At 41.2% G+C, this 20,750-nt stretch overlaps 1 protein-coding gene across 1 annotated transcript in view; it reads right to left on the bottom strand.

Moving 5' to 3' along the window:
* Ube3c (ubiquitin protein ligase E3C) overlaps positions 1 to 20,750 on the bottom strand; it is a 117,267-nt gene that overhangs the window by 59,416 nt on the left and 37,101 nt on the right. The window contains exons 11-13 of the mRNA XM_036180679.1: positions 11,082 to 11,168; positions 6,863 to 7,020; positions 6,489 to 6,721 (exon numbers count right to left, since the gene is read on the bottom strand). Of these exons, the coding sequence (XP_036036572.1) occupies positions 6,489 to 6,721; positions 6,863 to 7,020; positions 11,082 to 11,168 (478 nt within the window). The remainder of the gene's footprint in view (positions 1 to 6,488; positions 6,722 to 6,862; positions 7,021 to 11,081; positions 11,169 to 20,750) is intronic.

The following is a 20,750-nucleotide window of genomic DNA, read 5'->3' as shown; positions in this document are numbered from 1 at the left end:
GATTACAGGTGTGCACCACCACCGCCCGGCGATAATCTGTATTTTTATATGGCACAACTCTCCTCTATATAAGCTACTTTTCTTCTGAGACGTAAAGAAAAATATACATTTTATGAAACCATGAGAATATGACTGGATTCTCACACTGCTTCTGTCCACACTCTCATCCACTGAACATCCAACTGCAATGCAACCTTTAGCAAAAAGGAAGGAGAAGTCTGCAAAGGTAGCCATAGAAAGCACAGTGCCGGGTGGTGGCGCACGCCTTTAATCCTGGCACTCAGGAGGCAGAGGCAAGCAGACCTCTGTGAGTTCAAGGACAGCCTGGTCTACAGAGCGAGTTCCTGGACAGCCAGGACTGTTACATAGAAGAACCCTGTCTCGAAAAACTAAAAAATAAATAAGAAGGTATGTGTGTACCCTATTTTGAAAAGCAACTCCAAGATGAAACTATAATTATTAATTAAAACCAAACAGCATAGCTAATTCATTTTTTGATGATAGAATTTAATCTAGAGCCTCATGCTTTCTAGAAAAGGGCTGTGTCATCGAACTACATTCCCAGTTCTCTTTGTACTTTTTGAAACAGGGTCTTAGTAAGTTGCCTAGGAGGATCTTGGTAGTCCAACTCCCTTGGTAGTCCAGAAAAAAAAAAAAAAAAAAAAAAACTTCTAGGTACCAAAGGGGACAAACGTACAATGTTGATAAACACACGATAGGAGAACTTCTTAAAGATTTGATTTTCAGATTAAGGACCTATTCACAGGAATGTGAGAACACTAGTGGCAAGCAGCTATAGGAGCATCACCAGACAGAAGAGGTTCTCCTACAGGGAATGGGAAGAACCCAAAGAGTTTACTGAAAGCCATCACTACACAATCATAATCCCAGGGCCCAGACAGAGTTCATCTTTTGTTCTCTAGCACAGGGCAGTCAGCATGGGGTTTCTTAAACCCAGCTGGAGAGATGGCTCAGAGGTTAAGAGCACTGACTACTCTTCCAGAGGTCCTGAGTTCAATTCCCAGCAACCACATGGTGGCTCACAACCATCTGTAATGAGATCTGGTGCCCTCTTCTGTATACATAATAAATAAATCTTAAAAAAGAATCAATGGTGAGCCGGGCAGTGGTGGCACACTCAGGAGGAAGAGGCAGGTGGATCTCTGTGAATTCGAGGCCAGCCTAGTCTACAGAGCTAGTTCAGGACAGCCTCCAAAGCCATAGAGAAACCCTGCCTCAAAAAAACCAAAAAGAATCAACGGCCAAGGCTTGGAATGCTAGGTGTGAGCTGCCCTACTAATGACCCTGTTTTACATAGCCCTCAGCTATCACTTGTTAAAGATGGTGTATTTTGAGAGTCACAACTTTGTTACATGTCTGAAATACCACAAAATTGTTTCCTTAAGTATTCATTTCAATTAGTCACCAAGCCAACCCTCAATTATAAGAACAGGCCTAGCTTTGAAAGAACAGAACACAGGTATACCACCCTGGGACTCCTGGTGAAAAGTGCACATCAGGATTGCAGCCAGGACACTGTGTTGCATCCATTTACTTTGTTAAAAATTTGGGTTGTTGCTTCCTATCTTTTTTCTTTGGTACTGGGGACAGAACCAAAGCTTGTCCATGCTAGGCCTACGTTCTACTTGCTAAGCCACATCTTCATAATGTTTCTGAAGTTAGTATGCATTAATTCAAATAAAACTGGGTTGTTGAGTTTTGTTTGTTGGTTTTTGAGACAGGGTTTCTTGGTGTAGCTTTGGAGCCTGTCCTGGGAACTCTCTCTGTAGACTAGGCTGGCCTTGAACTCACGGAGATCCACCTGCCTCTGCATCTCGGGTGCTGGGATTAAAGGCTTGCACCACCATGCCCTGCAAAACTGGGTTTTTTGTTGTTTTTTTGAGGCAGGGTTTCTCTGTGTAGTTTTGGTGCCTGTCCTGGATCTCGCTCTGTAGACCAAGCTGGCCTCGAACTCACAGAGATCCGCATGGCTCTGCCTCCCAAGTGCTGGGATTAAAGGCATGCGCCACCACTGCCTGGCTAAAACTGCGTTTTATTTATGACATTTCATAATACACATAATACTTCAAGCACATTCATCTCCTTAATCTCCCCCCCACCCCAATTACTTTTCCTTATCCCTACTCCTTTCACATTTTCTCATGTAAGCATCCTAGTTGTACATGTGGAGGGAAGGGGGGAGGGGACCAAAACAGCTTGACCACACAATTGCCATGACAGGCTTAGAGACCCAGATACAGCTTCTGGCAGGCACCACCTGGACCCAGGAAAAGCCATAAGCTGACCCCACCCAGTGTGGCCTTCATCTAAGAGGAAATAGCTGACATTCCAAACATTCCCTATACCCCCTCACCCAACCTCTGCTATGATAAAAAGCCCACCCTGCCTGGGCTCTGGGCTCTCTGCTCACTGCTGTGTTGGACAGAGAGTCCAAGCTCCGAGCTTGAAAATAGAGGCTCTTTGCTTTTACATACAGGATTTGGTTTCCATGGTGGTCTTTTGGGGGTCTCCGTGATCTGGGCATAACACCAATAAGATCTGCTATAGTTGTTATCAGGAGCACAGGTGAGTTTGATTACAGAATCCTGAGCACCTTACCAGTGACTATATTATTGAAGAACATTTCTCCTACTCTTTCTTTCATTAACTGCACATCTAAAATCACATTTCAGGAGCTCCTCAGATTTCAATGATAGGCTATTGAAGGACCTAACACTATAAAGACAAGCACACCTGCTGTGAGTTCAAGAGTGCAGTAGCCATGTCATGCCCGGAAATCAGTATTCCACACCTATTATTCCCTTCCTCTAATTCTTGTATTCTTTCTGACCATTCTTCCATTATGTTCCATAGCCTTGGATATTGTAGTGATTTGAATGAACATAGGCCCATAGAGAGTGGCATTATTAGGAGGTGTAGCCTTATTGGAGGGAGTGTGTCACTGTGGGAAGGCTTTGAGGCTTCAAATGCTCAAGCCAGGCCCAGTGTCAATCTCTTTTCCTACTGCATTCAGATCCAGACATAGAACTCTCAGTTACTTCTCCAGCACCATGTCTGCTTGCATGCTGCCATGCTGCCCACCATGGCAATAATGGACTGATTAAACCTCTGAACTATAAGTCAGCCCCCAATTAAATGGTTTCCTTTATAAGAGATGCTGTGGTCATAGTATCTCTTCACAGCAATAGAAACCCTAAGACAGATATGGATGTCCCATTTATGGGTCATTTATTCTCAGTAATTTGGCCAGTTATGAGTCTCTGCAGTAATCGTTCATCACTGACCAAAGCTGACAGCAGCACTATTCTATAGGCATATATTTAGAAGGTAACATGATAGGTAGGTACATCATGTTCAGTTAGCAAAGAACAACAGTAGCTTCTCCACTATGGCATAAGATTTCCTTAGACATGGGCTTTAGACTTGGTCTACAGTATGAGGACTAGTCAGCAGAAAGGAAGCTAATAGACAAGTTTTTCAGTTTTGTTTTTCTATGTCCTGTGAGCAAGCTAGCCTTCTCTCCTGAGTGCTGGGATGTACCTGGTTCACCACCACACCCAGTGTAGGTTTTTCTTTCAAGTGGAAAATAGAAACTGACAATCAAGAGAGAATCATCTACCATAGCACTCTCTGCTCTTTGTGGAAATGCATACAGATGTGCCTACCTCCCAGATACACTGCCTTTGATAAGGCCTATTAAATGTGGTAGCTAGCTACAAAGACATATCAAGCACGATTTACTGCCTCTTCACAGGGTTAAAGTGATTATAACCATAAATTACACTTCAAAAAGAGGTTTACATAAAGTTGATAAATGCATGATCTATTTTAACAATGTTGATGCAGAACTTGGGAACCAACCTCAGTTCCTACAGTGACAAATAAAGATGACTCTAAGCACTTAAATTCTATGTTCTGTGACCAGCCAACAGAGCCTCTCACTCAAATTAATTCAAGAGGATCATCTCTGACTGAAGAATGAAAATGGATGCACTGAAGGACAAAGCCCAGTGCTTACAATTCTGTCAGTCAACAGAGCCAGAAATCAATGGCAAATGCTTTCACCTCCTTTGGTTGGTTTTATTACGAATATTTCAACTCTAACTTGGTATAGTAATATACATAAATGGTGCTGACATTTTATTTTGGTACTTTCAGGAGAACATGGCTCTGCAAAGGGACAACATTTAACATCTCCCACACAGAATCATTAGCATGGCAACTCCCTATTTAATTCTATTTAAGGCCAAAGGTCTTTGTTAAAACACAATTTCAAATCTAAACCAATCCCATATCAAAAAGAAAAGCAAACTATTAAGATGTTGTATGTAGCTCAGTGGTAGAATGCTTACCTAGCATGTACAAAGCCCTGGGTTCATTCTCTCTTTCACTTACACATACATCAAGAAAGCAAAATCATCTACCACAGCACTCTCTGCTCTCTTTGTGGCAACGCATACAGATGTGCCTGCCTCCCTGACACACTGCCTTTGATAAGGCCTATTAAATGTGGTAGCCAGACACAAAGACATATCAAGCAGGATTTTGTTTCTCTTTATGGGGTTAGGTCCAAGTACACAGAGTGAACACTGACCTAAATTTGAGGGGAGTGTGTTTGAGACAGGGTCTTGCTTAATTTACCTTGAATTCAATATAACCCAGGCTGGCCCTTGCTTGTAATCACTCTGCCTCAGCAACTTAAGATCTGGGATTACTAGCATGCATCACTACACTTGGCACCACAAAATTTTTATTTAATGTTTAAGCAAAACAAAATAGGGTCAGAGTGAAAAATATCTCATGGAGCATTATTAAATTCAGATATTCCTTAGCCCCAATGATAAGACTATCACATGAAATTATAAAACACCCAGTAGAAACTGTAAAACAGTGAAGTTATCTTCCAGTGTACACAAAACCCAGTGTCCCACAGAAGGGTTACTAGCAAAGATCCCAGAGCTTAATTAATTACATAGACAAGAAAACATATATGGTACCATATGGCCCAAATCCATGAACGCTCATACAAGCATTCCAAGTTTGAAGTAGGTGAGATAGCTTATTTATAACCAAGAAAAGGTACAAAATATCCCACGTTCAAGGGAGGGCACAGCAGGCAACTTTTAAAGTTTACTTACAAACGTACAGAGAGGTGATTAAAATAAATTGTGCAAACATGTATTACATCAATCTGCACAAATTATGAATTCAATGATGCATTAGCCCTGTATTCACGCAATCAAAACATTATCAGTTACTTTCACTGCTGCTAATGCTGATGCTTCTAAGTGAAATGTGTTGTAAAATCAGGCAGAATGGGCTACAGAGAGACTCTCATGGACTTGTAGGATGAATAAGCAGTCCTTAATTAGCCCATCAGGTTAAGTGCAAGCATTAATGGGTCTTTCCTAAAGTCTAGCTTGACATCTTTCTCCAAACATGGCCAAGAAGAAAGTTCCATTAGCAATATTAATACAAGCTTAGTTGATCATTTTCATTCAATTAACTTCTTTCAATTAAATAGATAGCTTGACAAAAGCCGTGATAAAAGACCTGAAGGGACAGCTGATGACTCTCATGGAACATTAGTGTGCGAGAGGTCGCTGGCACTAAAGGGCCTGTAAATCTAGCATTCAATTTGGAAGATGCATTTCTTCTGCTCTCACTCTTTAACGAGCAATTTTAGCTGACTAGATGTGTTTGCAGCAGAAATTGCATGGGGGTCAGAGTCAAGCACCCTTTTCCTGCTCTTTTTTCCCCACTCCAAGTCAGTAGCGGTCTCCTGCCAGCATGCCATCCACAGTACCCCAGCACTTCTTTTTCTCCGTGGTGAGAAACCAACACATTTAGAGTAATTTATATACAGTATGCATCAAGAACTAAGACGAATTCTACCTTTATGATTCCATTTTACAAAAGATTCAAAAATAATTTTTACTACCAAAAAAAGATCTTTTAGTGAAAAATAAAAATGGAAATATTTAAATTTTTTATTACTACTTTAGCCTGTCAAAGGAAGTCTTAAGACATTTTACACATGTATTAACTGTGAAAGCAAGGTTTTTACTTATCTTTTTTCCCATTTTCCTCTTTAAATTTTTATTTAAATAACAACTTTTTCATTTATTTTACATACCAACTGTAGTTTCCCCTCCCTCCTCTCTTCTCACCTCCCTTCCTCCCCCTTTTCCATCTTGTGCTGTAGCACTTATGTGTAAGGTAGAAGACAATGTTTGGGAGTCAGCTTCCTCTTTTTACTGTGTGTGATTCAGGACTCAGCTCAGGTCTCAAGGCTTGGCAGAAAGCCTTTACCTACTGAGCCACTTCACCAGCCCAAAAGCAAAGTCTTAAAGCAGATACAAAATAAAGACACGGCTTTTCTTTAAAAGTTTTATAAGTTAAAATTACGCCTGAAATCAACCTCCAAACAAGTCTGTGCTAGACTCATTCTCCCACACGCCACATACCTTGAACAACTGAACCCATCGCTTCTGCTCCATTTGTATGCACTGTTGCATCTCAGAATTAGTAGTGACCCCAATACTCTGAAATGCGGTGACATATTCTTCCCGAACTTCTGGCTTTGTTTCCGGATATGCTAGCTTGATGATCCCCAAGCAGGCATCCCGAAGGCAGCGAGACAGCAGGATTAGCTCCTCCAGAGTGAAAGGCATCATGGATGATTGTCTCTGACCTACAACTGAAACAACCCAATTTTCCACCAGGTTTTTTGGTTTGTTTTTTAAATCAATATACACAGCAAGGGGGAAAAAAAAGAAAAGCCTCTTTCAAACTGACAGGCACTGACACCAGCAGCAAACCCATTTTTCAAAACTCTCACCTTCTATGGGATCACCAAAAAATTCATTGTCATGTATTGAAATCAGTGAATGACTGAACAAGGAGCTGAAGAGATAGAAGAGTGGGATGATCCGACTAGAGTCTTCAAAAGACATGGGTGAACCCCTTGATATCACCTGAAGCAACGGCACCATAGACCTAAAGCAGAAACAAAATGATATTTCAGGGTGAGTTTTAGCTTAGGAATTAAGATAGCAGATAAACATATTCAATGAAAAGAAATTTACATCAACAATCAAACTACTTAAAGGAAAGAAACGTCTCCCCCCTGAGACAACACAAGTTAGTAACTGGTACCAGAAATGACAAGAGAGTCCACCAGATGAACATGTTTGATGGGTCCCTGTTTCTGCCCACTGGACTAGGCAGCTACTGAGGGCAGACATAGTCCCCAGCCAAAGTCCTGGAGAGTTTTGGCTGAAGATTTGGTTCCTACATAGAGAACTACCCTCTCTTCCCAAACTTCCACTTAACAAAGGCCAATGTCAGTGGCAGCACAGAACATTTTACCTAGTCACCTGCTTTCAGGAAGGGTTATAACAGTTCTACATTGAAGCCAAATTAGAACCTTCAGGAATTATAGCTTCTGCTCCTCCGGGTACCTTGTTGCTTCTGTCCATGTTTATAAGTGGCTTCCTTGCATGTCACATGAATGGGTCTGTAGAAAACTGTGCCTCTACTACCTATTACAAGCTGTGATCTGTTCCTTTCTTTCTAATAGAAGTCTGTCATGTGAAAAACGCGACTAGTTCTTTCCAAACAAGGAAGCATCATGTCCCTTCTAATGGAGACCTTCTTGCCTCTCTGGGGATCTTTTCCACAAAAGTTCTTTTTGTTTGTTTTTTAAGACAGGGTTTCTCTGTGTGACACCCCTGATAGTACTGGAACTCACTTTGTAGACTAGGCTGGTCTCAAACTCACTGATATCCCCCTGCTTCTGGCTCCTGAGTGCTGGGATCAAAGGTGTGCCCCACCATACCCAGCCCCTAAAAGATACATTTTAGAGACAGGAGCAGGAGTGAAGACCAAGAAACAGACATCACACATGCATGATGCAGAGTAGAAGCCTTCTATTTCTTACAAGGGGTGGGGTTGGAGGTGTGTAACTTGGGGGGTGAGGCAGATGAAGATGGGACTCTGAATCTGCATGGTACTGCCTTCAGGGGATCTGGAATGAGAACAGGAACTCTATGCAGGTAGGTCATAACAATCTAGTTAATTCTAGTCACAGGGGATCTGATGCCCTCTTTCAGCCTCCTTGGGCATTGCACCCATGCAGACAGAGATACTGTCCAACTTCACTACCAGTCAGGAAAGCTGGAGACTGACTTAAACATGCACAATAGTGGTTTCTTCCCTTGCCCAGTCCCATGAGAACAGGTCCTAAACTCCACTTTCTAAGAGAGAGAGAGAGAGAGAGAGAGAGAGAGAGTCCTTATTGTGCCACAAGGCCACCCACAAAAATTTTCCTGACATACACAAAAGTAATTAATTCACTGCCATATATTTTGTTGATACAAGTAAAGATAATGGTCACTACCCTTTAGCTCACTAGCCCATCAATGCATAGCCACAAAAATCACATCAAACCAAGGAGCATATAATTTTTAAGGGAACAAGGCCCAGCAAGTGTTAACAGTTGCTGAATAGCCAATGGTTCCTACATTTAAGCAGTGCTGAGACAGCACTGAAGAGTCACTCCTGCTGTGAATCCTGGTCCTGATACTACCATAAGCAGGACCACTCAGGCAGTTGACTAAGCTATATTAACGTATTTGTTCTCTCCTTAATTCCATGAGGTGAGCAAAAGAAGTTAATTACTCTCACCTGAATGATGGAAAATGGAACTTGAAAGTAAGAGTCACCAGTGCACCAGTGGACTCTCAGGCCAGGGACAAATGAAAACAGGCCATTCTTACTGTTATAAACACAAACTCAATGATCCTTCTGAAATTAGGTTAATCTCAAGAGACATGGAAGCAAATAAAAAATCTATAATTTAATGTGACGGGTAGGACATCGAAAGCTGGTTGGATTACAGACTTCAGATGAATCCCTGCCATCTGTATCCACCCTCAGAATAAGGATTTGCACCTCTCTGTGGAGACTACTCCCCCCCCCCCCCATTGAAGAGTTTTCAACTTTTCCTGCTGAATGGGCTCCTGTCTAAGGATGTCCTGGGGGCCTCCATGGACAGTGCAGTGACCACAAGAAGAGTAGCCATTGGCAGAGTTGCTATTTGCTGGCTGTCGGTTGCTTTAGCTTTAGTAAGTCAGAAACTAAACTGTCTCGTTTCAATGGGAAATAGTGGAAAGAACACACTGGAATAAAAACAAGTCTTGAGACAAGTGGTGGTGGTGCACACCTTTAATCCCAGCACTAGGAGGCTGAGGCAGGTGGATCTCTGAGTTCAAGGCCAGCCTAGGCTACAAAGTGAGTTCCAGGACAGCCAAGGCTACACAGAGAAACCAAGTCTCAAAAAAAAACAAAACACCTAAGCCTTGCAAAATATCTACCCACCCCCACTCCTAAACTTGTTGGCCTGGGGTGCATCTCAGTTGGGCCTGGAACCTCCTGGTTACCTGATGAGACAGAGACAGGCTCCCAGGTCTGACCCAGGGCTCCCTGCTGACCTAGTCTTGCTGTGAGACTATTCTCCAACTAAATTCACTGTTATTTTCAGAAAAATTAGATGTTTCATTTTTAATTTTATTCCCAAAAGTAGTATGATGAGATGTTAAGTAGGACTATATTAATACATTGTTTATGTTCCTGAAATTTAATAAAGTAAACAAGTAACAAGAAACTCCAAATTCTCAACTACCTTTCAAAATTGCTTTTAAAAAACCCATATAGCTTTATCCATTGTAAAATAGTATTAGTAATTTAATATAATCAACATTATCATTTTTCTTTCACACATCATGACTCCATTTCCTCACCAAAAGACAAACATCATAAACAAACAGGCAATTTATCAAGCAGACCATAGCATTATCTATGTTGCTAAGCTGGGATACTTACAGGTCAATGGTAATTTCCTGTCCTAATGATCTCCAATCTCCTCTTGCCCTAAGTAAACTGTTGTTCTCGAAAGTCAAGGTCACATCAGGGTATTAAAATGCATCCAAACCTTTTATATTCAATTTTCTAAGTATGAATCTATTCTAGGTTTCTCTCATCTGTTGATTCCAGATAAATCACTCGGCCTTCATGACAGTCACCAATCATAGTGGGCTGAGAAAAACTCTATTCATGTAAGAATCATTAAGAGTCAATGAAAAACATCCAAGTAGTTCAGAGTGTAATGGTACACATGAAAGGAAGTTTCCCTACCACTAAGAAGAGGTTTTCTGGATGTACTCCAGAAGCTGAGGCAGGACAGGTAAATTCCAAGCCAGGCTAGCTGCACAGTGAGACTTGATTAGTTTCTTGCTTTAAGTTAAAACAAAACAAAACAAAATAAAATAAAACAAAAAACCAAAAACAGGAGCAGAGCAGGAATTGGAGAGATGGTTCAGCAGTTAAGAGCACTGTCTGCTTTTCCAGAAAACTGGGGTTCGATTCCCAGCACTCACATGGCAGCTAACAACCACTAGTCCAGTCTCAGGGGATTCAACACCCGCTTCTGACCTCCACAGGCACCAACCACACATGTAGTATACAGATGTACATGCAGGTAAAACATCCCCATACAAAATGAAATAAAAATTTCAGAGAAAAACCCCAATGTCTGAGATCTTAAAAAGAAATTTCTTAGGGGGTGGGGATTTAGCTCATTGGTAGAGAGCTTGCCTAGCAAGCTCAAGGCCCGGGGTTCAATTCTCAGCTCCAAAAAACAAAAAACAAATTTCTCTTCAGATAAAGCCACATTCTAATAAAGTTTACAAATAAGGTGATTGAAATAAGGTAATTGTAGAATTAGGCACTGATTTCTCTCTCTCTCTCTCTCTCTCTGTGTGTGTGTGTGTGTGTATGTAACTGAGGCCATTCAGAATACAATTTTCTAACATGACAGAACAAGTGTAAGCAGTAATTTAAAATGCCTTTTTTTTTTTTTTTTTTGGAGCTAAGGATCGAACCCAACAGTGCTCTACCACTGAGCTAAATCCCCAATTTAAAATACTCTTACAACACTTTCTTTAAACTGCCACTTTTCATGCCCTTAAGCTCAATCTGTAAACCTGTGTAGCACATACCCTGTAATCATCTGTGTTGTCATTGAAGAGATGAGAAACCAGAGGTGCCTCAAAAATCTGGCGTTAAAGGCTAAACTGTAGAGAAGCCTGCAGAGAAACAGAAAAAGTAAGAAATTATTCATTCAAATCATAACTTAAAAAAAAAAAAAAAGCTATACAACTATGCAGTAAAGACAATACACAAATTCATTCTGTTCTCTCTCCGCTCTGCTCCCCCACTCCCACCCCTCATCTCTCTTTCCAGGCCTGGCCCTCTTCCTCTTTCCCCTCCCCCTCTTTCCTTCCTAATAAAGCTCTGAAAACTTAAAAAAAAAAGACAGTATACAATTTAGAACACACATATTAATACTACAAATAAAATAAAATAAAATATATCTGACACAGGACCCTTGGTAAAGAAACTGAAAAAAAACCACGTGCCCAGTTGCAAAGGTCTGGCTCTCAACTACTGTTACTGCCCTGAGGTTGACTCCTAGAACCATTAGCCCCAAGGATTCATGGCTGCTTTCACTTAAGCTTAGGCCGACCTCCCCACAATAAGGCTTGCTAAAATACAATAATATTAATTTAAATTTGCTTAATGCAGTGGCATATACTTTTATCCCAGCAGTTAGGAAGCAGAAGAAGGAAGACCAAGTGTTTAAGGTCTGTCTTGGCTACATAACATATGTTCAAGACCAGCCTGGGCTATATGAGACCTTGTCTCAGAAACAAAAACAAAACAAAACAAAAAAACCAAGAATTTAAAACTTAAAAAAAAAAAAAAAAAAAAAAATCAACCCCTGTATGTGAGATGAAACCAACAAAACACAGGCTAATGATGATGGAAAAATTGTAAAACAGGAATGTGATTTACTAGACACACTTTAAAACAAAGTAGGAAAACACCAACTGGTTAAGTAAATGCAACTAGACAACAATTTTCACAATGGAATAAAGATACATTAAGAATGTGTCAGCACAAGGGAAGACTATCTTAAATATCAACACAGTAATCACACATCCTTTTTTTTTTTGTTTTTTCATAAACAATTTTATTCATGACATTATTTTAAAAAAAATTCCCATTCCCTGGAAATGAGTTAAAAAAAAAACAACAAAATCCACCTCCCACCTCCCTGTTCCCACTTCCTCCCATTCCCTCCAAATAAAAGGGAAAAAAAGGTTCAGAAAAAAAATAGAACAAAACAAAAACACCTGAAAAACAAAAACACCCCAAAACTCCCCAAAACAAAGTAGTGCATTTCCCCAGGGGTAAGGGGAATTTACACTGGAGCCCCTGCGAGCGAGATCTTCCAGCTACAGAAACCTGCAAAGACAGACACTCAAAACAGAAAAAGAAACACAAAAGGAACAAAATAGATCACCAGGCCACTGGAGGGGCAGGGAGCCCCAGGAAAGAAGGGGAGGGTGGGCGGAGACCTGGCAGGACAGGAGCAGGCAGGCAGGGACTACTGCAAAAGGCAGGGAGAAGACAGGAAGGAGGCAAGCAACAGTTGGGTGTCCTTCCAGAGCCCTGGGTGAAAAAAAGCCCTCCTACTACCCGTGCCCACCTACCCTTGAGCAGGCCCAAAGAGCTCTGGTGAGGGAGCAGGGAAACGGGGAGCAGCTTGCACAGTTGAGATGTGTCCATGGCGAATCCCCAAGGGGATATGTAGCCCCTGCCCCACTCCCTGGGCCTCCCCTACTCCCCAAAGCAGGTCCCTCCTCACAGTTAGTTCACACATCCTTTTTATGATACCTCTGTTCCCGTCATTCACTGAGCCTAACTAGCACACACATCAGTTTGTGGCAGAGCAAGCCCAGAGTTAATCCTGCCTGGAATGTCTCAGAACCAAACCACTGGCCCACACTTTTCAGATGCCCCTTGTTCCTGGAAACAGCAGTGAGAATGAGTAAAAATACTAGGTAGTGAGTACCACAACTTACAATATTGAAAGATGTTTTAATTGACTACATTTTGCAAGAAGAGTGTTAATTTAAAAGCCCATAAAAGGAAATTAATAGTAAGGCTTGGATATACAAGGCATCTCAACATAAAAATCCCAAGTACAGCCGGGCGTGGTGGCACAAGCCTTTAATCACTCGCAAGGTAGAGGCTGGTGGATCTCTGTGAGTTCAAGGCCAGCCTAGTCTCCAGAGGAGATCCTGCATTTAATCCAGTATTTCATACATACTACTCGGTATTAGCACTTTCTGAGTACACAATCAGAACTATGAATACTATTTTTTAAATTTTATTTTTTAAAAAATAAGGAATGGCCCTAAGAGGGGCTGGAGAGCTATTCAGCAATTAAGAGCATTTGGCTGTTTTTGCAGAGGACTGATGTTCAATTCCCAGCACCCACATAGCAGTTCACAATCACCTGTAATTGTAGTTCCAGGGAATCTAATACCTTCTTCTGTCCTCAGGCACAAGGCACATATGTGGTACACATACATTCATAAAGACACTCATACATAAAATAAATAAATCGAGAGGGGGGAGGGGGGAGGGAGGGAGGGAGGGAGGGAGGGAGAATGGGAGAGAAAAAAAATGAGATTTAAGGGAATAATCATAGGAAAAAGGGAAGGCAGAATCAATTAACCTGGGCTGATAAGGGATCACTGAGTCTGAACTGACAACCAAAAAATCTGCATGGGACTGACCTAGGGCCTCTGCATATATGTTACAGTTGTGTAGCTTGGTCTTCTTGTGGGACTCCTAACAACAGGAGCAGAGGCTGCCACTGTTGCCCGCTTTTAGGACCCTTTCCTCCTACTGGGCTGCCTTGGCCAGCCCTAATAGGAGAGGAGATGCCTGTTTGGGCTGGAGAGATGGCTCAGAGGTTAAGAGCACTTGCTGTAGCTGCTCTTCCAGAGGACCTGGGTTCAATTCCTAGCACCTACACAGCAGTTCACAACCGTCTGTAATTTCTTTTCCAAGCGATTCGACAACCTCACACAGACATATATGTAGGCAAACATGAATGTACACAAAATACAATAAATTATTTGGAAAAAAACAAAACAAAACAGAATTCATGATCTCCACCTCAGCTGCCTAAGAATCAGGATCTCAAGCCTGTGCACCCACACAGAGCAATCATAAAATCTTGAACAGGCAAGGCTCTATTAAGATTATTTTGGGTTGGGGATTTAGCTCTATAGTAGAGCACTTGCCTAGCAAGCGCAAAGCCCTGGGTTCGATCCTCAACTCAAAAAAAAAAAAAAAAAAAAAGATTATTTTGCAGGCTGGAGAGAGAGAGATGACTCAGTGGTTAAAAGCACTGGCTGCTCTTCCAGAGGACATGGGTTCAATTCCCAACACCCACATGGTGGCTCACAATCATCTATAACTGTAATCTCATGGGATTCGAAGTCCTCTTCTGGTATACAAATGTATATGCAGATAAAACACCTATATTAAATATGAAGTACATAAATAAATAAATCTTTATAAAAAGATTATTTTGCACAACTGTCTTTCACAATCTGCCTGTATCAGAAAGGCAACTCTTACCCATCTCAAAAGTATTATAAACATAAAAATGTCTATCAAAGGTCCATGATGAAGTGGTATCAACAATGAAACTCCACACTGAAACACAACTGGATGAGACTCAAAATTATACTGGGAACCTTTAAAGAATCCTAGGGAAGCAAGAAAAAATATTAAAAATGTGTATGTTGCCAGGCATTGCAGTGCACTCTTTTAATCCCAGAACTTAAGAGGCAGAAGCAAGTGGGTCTCTGTAAATTTGAGGCCAGCCTGGTCTACACAGTTTTAGGCCAGCTACAGCTACATAGTGAGAACCTGTCTCAAAACAAAATAAAAATTTGAAAAAACCCATGAGACCAATTAAGCATACAGGCTCCTGGCATTATTATCCAAGAAAAACTACTTCAGAAAGACTGTACTAAACAGAAAAAGACAATTTTAAAAAGGGGTTGGGTCTGGTGGCTCATGTCTATAATCCTAACACTGGGGCAGAAGGCTTGTCATCAAGTTTGATACCAGTCTACGCTTCACAATGAGCTCTAAGCCAGCCCAAGCTATAGAACTACCTTCAAAAAAAAAGGGGGGGGGGTGTAGTGGATAGCCATCCCAGCATTGGCCTGGAAGTTCCAACCTCCATTGAGGCTTCAGTAATGATCACGCCCACAAGGCAGGGCAGAGGAGGGAGCGGAAGACCGAGGAGCAGGAGGAGGTGGCTCTCTTGGTTCCGGGACGCCGGACGCTGGAGGTGGACCGAGCAGAGTTCAGCCGGACTACCCTATACCTTTGCCAGACCCTGCAACCTACCCCTTCATTTGTAAGTTACCCCACAAAATAAACCTCCCTTTTAACTACGTGGAGTGGCCTTAATAATTTCACCAATAGGGGGGAGGTCATTCTGTTGAAAATTATATATATATACACACACACCTTGTATCTGAGATGTTTAAAATAGTTATACACTCAATGTATTTATCTGTGTATATGTACACAAGAGTGTTATTCCTTAAATGGGTAATGAGATGGCTCAGTAGTAAAAGAACTTGCCAACCAAGCCTGACAAACTGAGCTTAAACCCCAGGACCCGCATGGTAGAAGGAGAGATCTGATTCTCTGACAAAGGTTTTCTGTCTTCTGACTTCCACAAGCACTCCATGGCACACAAATGCCACTTCCCGCAAATAAATAAATAAGTAAACAAAAGAAAAAAAATAAACTTTCTACATGAAAACATCCTAATAGTCCATATTTCCTTATTTTATTTCTCATCAAGAAATTAAATTTTAAAAATGTATAGTAATTTTATGTTTTCAAAATGCATGTTTCTTTTGAGCTTTTATCTGAAACTGCAAAGTCAAAACAGAACAAACAAACAAACAAAACAGCAGTGTTTCACTTCATCCATTCAGAAATATTCAAAACTAATAATCCTCTCTAATATATACCCTTGTGTATACTTCATACTAGATGTTCTTCTCAAACAACATCTTATGGCAATTCTACTAAGATTAAGATCTTTCTGAAACATCTTTTTCTGTTGTTGTTGTTTTTCAAAACAGGGTTTCTCTGTGTAGCCCTGGCTGTCCTCAGACTCAAACTCCGAGAGATCTGCCTTAAAGGTGTATACCACCACAGCCAGCTCTGAAACACCATTTTAATGGCCACATAGTTCAAGTTGTACTTAAGGCTAATTTTGAAATATCTGTATTTATTCAATGGGCAATAATAAAAAAAATTATTAGACCTTCTAATTCAATTACTAAGGTAATTAAGTTTGGGGCTCTATTTCCAAGAGGTAAAGAAGTGACTTGTCCTTCCCTGTACTGAGAGAGATTAAAAGCACTCATACTGTATTCACTGTAACAACCCTCTAAGTTAATTAGGGAAGGAATGACTTTATAAACTCAGGCCAGTGCTTCTGGGGCATATGAAGCCAGAGGTGAACACAGTGGAGACATGGCTCATATCCAAGACATCCCTGGCCTCTTGAGACCCTCAGTGGGTAGCCTTATAGGTTTTAGAAACACAGCTAGACATCTGCAGTTCTTCTAGCATGTGAGTAGAAATGCCACACTTTGCCGGGCAGTGGGGGTGCACGCCTGTAATCCCAGCACTCGGGAGGCAGAGGCAGGTGGATCTCTGTGAGTTCGAGGCCAATCTGGTCTACACAGCTAGTCCAGGACAGGATCCAAAACTACAGAGAAACCCTGTCTTGAAAAACAAAAACAAAAAAAAAGTATGCCACACTTTGCATTTTGCTGCTGAAGGTATCACTTCTTGACAAAGAAGTATTAAAATAAGATATATAACAATTCACTTCTGAGATATGCAAGATTAAAAATAAATCCCAAATGTCCTAAGTGTTATTGGGAGTTCCAGGCCAACCTGGGCTACATGGGAATCTGCAAGCCTGTGTTGAGAGCAAAACCTAAGGGCTTAAAAAGATGGCACAAAGGTTAAAAGCACTTGCTGAGAACCTAAGTTCAGATCCTAGCAGCTACACTAGTGGCCTATAACCACTTCTAACTCTTTCTGGCCTCCATGGGTATCCCCTATCCCATAATTAAAAAAAATATATAAATGGGGGGGGGGGGCCATAAAAAGACCCCGTCTCAAACAACATATCAAAACACACATCTAGACCCAGCACATAAACCTGTTTTAGTTGAGAGGTAGTGTTCACCACTCAGGGTGCTGTCTGATGCTGCCACTCTTTACTATTCTTTAACACTACTAAATGAAATCTTTAAAGGGATGGGGTTCTAAAATGACTCTGGTGTACAGTTCTTCCATATTTACATATGTCTTTCCCTCTTCTTTTTATATTGAAAGCAGGGTCTCATATAGCCAAAGATGTCTTGAATTCTTGATCTTCCTCCCTCAACCTCTCTAGTGCCAGCACTATATGTATATGCTACCACATCAGCAGTAAATTATGCCTTGAGAATTCATTCTCACAAATATTTAAAGACTACTTGGTAGTTTTCAAAACTTATAATACATTACTGTGGTGCTAACCTTGACAAAACAGTCCTATTTCTATTGTGTTTAACAATAAACTACATGAAATTAGCTTAAAATTGATAAGAATCCAAAATAGAATTGGTAAAATGCTTTAAGTTTGCCGGATGGTGGTGGTGGCGGCGCACGCCTTTAATCCCAGCACTCGGGAGGCAGAGGCAGGCGGATCTTTATGAGTTCCAAGCTAGCTTGGTCTACAGAGGGAGATCCAGGAAAGGCGCAAAACTACACAGAGAAACCCTGTCTCGAAAAACCAAAAAAAAAAAAAAAAAAAAAAAAGTTTAAGTTTATTAGTTTTATATGATCTTCACTCATGAAGTAGGACTCAAATTTTAAAGAGTAAAGAGTTTATTAAATCTATGGCTATAGTCTGACAATATAATTTAGAAGACACAAAATTATAGGCAAAGAATAAAATTTGTCTCCTTACTGTTTTCTTTAAAGCATTATAGAAATGTTTATAAACCACATACACATTATATAATAGCTAACACACAACCTAACACAAACTGTACACCAGTATAACCATTTACCTTACATTATGAAAGGTCAAGACATGAACCTGTGGCCCAAGAGCTAAAGAGTAGTCATTACCATGGCATGTTGAGAGCACTGAGAAGACACATGGTACACAGTTGTCTGAGTTACAATGATGAATAAACAAAAGATCCAATTAAGTGGTAGGCAAATCCACAAGAGTCTCTCAAAGGGTATCAAAGTTTTATAAGATATAAAATGGAGAGAAATACACTCATGGATACAGAACAAAATAAACAGCCATTGTCACCCTGGTTCTGCCCAGGGGGTGAATGGAACCAGCCGTCCAAGTCCCTGAAGACAGAGAGAGAGAGAGAGAGAGAGAGAGAGAGAAACGCAAGCGAGTGCAGACACCGTCTCCTCAGTTTTAAGCAGTCTCGTACCCAGAAAACAACGCCTCTGAGCCAGATAACCCAAGTTCATTGGAAGAGTGAATTCCCACAATTAAGTTGGCTCAGTCTGTTAGTTTTTAGAGAAAAATTAAGTTTATGTTGAGACTAACTAACTTGGGTGCCTCATAGACATTTTAAATGTTGAAACTACAGGCAACCTTACTGACTACTGCACACATCCAAAACTTTACTCCCAGCTTTTGAGCTCAGTCAAGAGAGCAAAAAGCCAAGTCTCCAAGAGCATGAAGAGCATGGTAGCCCCATTTAAGGTAAAAGAAAGAAGAGGCATTCAGAGATCACGTGCACAGAGTACCAGGATCAAAAAAAAAAGAAAGCAAGTGATTAAGGGTGTTTAGGCAAAGGCATTCTGTAGCCAAAAGTAAAGTTAGGATGGTAACTGATAATGCTTGAAGACATGACCCTGTAAGGCAACAATGCAAAGAATGTGAAATTGTTCTGAAAGCAAAGGGGATCCACAGATGAGCCTTCAGATTATGAAACTATTTCTGGTTTTGTTAACCCATCTATCTGTCAAAACATGGCCTGAAGAATGAAGTTCTGACAAAGTATGTTGACTCAACATGCATGGGGCTCACTGAGGAAGACAGATCCAGCTTAAACTAGGACAGTGTGTCCAATGGGCTTCCAGGAAGGGCTTTTCTAATCTGCTGTCTATGCAGTGATCCCCAACCACACTGACTAATGTGACTGAGGATTTGAATATTTTTATAATACTTATACTGTGTAGGGGATAGTAGTTCAATGTCGGGGCACGGAGAAGTAAAAGATGAGCTCAGTTTTACTGGGATGAAGAAGGAAGGAAGTTTCTGGGAGATGGGGGATTCCTGGTGGAGAGCATGTCTAAGTCCCACATGACACAGCTCTAGCAGTTCAACAAGATTCTGGAACCCTAGGAAGTCATTAAATGAATGATGAAATTTAAGAGCCAGAGTACTGCTGGGTAGAGGTGGCGTGTGCCTTTAATCCCAGCACTCAAGAGGCAGAGGCAGGCGGATCTTTGTGAGTTCCAGGCCAGCCTGGGCTACAGAGTAAGTTCCGGGAAAGGTGCAAAGCTACACAGAGAAACCCTGTCTTAAACCACCCCACCCCACCCCCCACCCCCGCATGGGCTGGAGATATGGCTCAGAGGTTAAGAGCACCGATTGTTCTTCCAGAGGTCCTAAGTTCAATTCCCAGCACCCACATGGTGGCTCATAACCATCTGTAATGAAATCTGGCACCCTCTTCTGTATATATAATAAATAAATAAATCTTCAAAAAAAAAAAAAAAAAAAAAAAGAAAAGAAATATATTATGGAGAAAAAAAAAAAAGCTGGGCAGTGGTGGCACACGCCTTTAATCCCAGCACTCAGAAGGCAGAGCCAGGAGGATCTCTGTGAGTTCGAGGCCAGCCTGGTCTACCAAGTGAGTTCCAGGAAAGGTGTAAAGATACACAGAGAAACCTTGTCTTAGAAAAAAAAACCTGCCCCCCCCAAAAAAGGGGGGTCAAGAGTACTACCAGCTGAAAGAGAAGAACTATAAAGGTAAATAGAAAAAGTGAAGTTTAGTAAAAAGAGTCAGAAAAAAAGAACCCATGAGGGAAACTAAGCAGGTGAAGCCCACAACTATTTAAAAAATAAACTACCACCAGCCACCACTACAAAGAATGAAAATATAGTTCTCTATGAAAGGGAGCCCATAAAAGAGGTCAGGACAATGTAGGGGGAACAGTCTTTTGAGTTCCAGTAAAAGCATTGCTGTTTTGCAGGAGGCCACTGTTCAGTTGTTTCACACACTGAGACTATGAGCCAGACTGCAGCAGAACACAAACAAACCTCCCAATGCTAGCATTCACTGAGACCTTTAATGAACTCTAAGAATAAGGATAACCTCATAACAGCATGTAGCTCTTCTAAATCTGGTTTGTTTCTGCCTTCTGGTAGGTGCTACTTAAACGCCGGGCTCTATAAACGAGCATGGGTTGGGCTTGTAACTAGTGAATATAGCTGCCTGCATGCTGTCCATAGCTGTGTAGGCCTTCCCTAATCAGCTCATTTATTCATCAAGTTAGCCTGGTTAGAGTAATTTTCTAGTTTATGAGCACTAGCCTGATTCAGAAGCAGACAGATACTTCCTATATATCTCCTCAAGACATACACACTAAGCCCATCACAAATGGTACAGTTTGTTGAGAAAGGCAGGCAAACCTGGGAGTGAGCTAATGGGGGCCCGGGTTGACCA

Source organism: Onychomys torridus, chromosome 3 (assembly GCF_903995425.1).
Source record: "Onychomys torridus chromosome 3, mOncTor1.1, whole genome shotgun sequence".
Classification (NCBI taxonomy): domain Eukaryota; kingdom Metazoa; phylum Chordata; class Mammalia; order Rodentia; family Cricetidae; genus Onychomys; species Onychomys torridus.
Note: the sequence above shows the minus strand (reverse complement) of the source record. Positions and strands in the feature narration are given on the sequence as shown.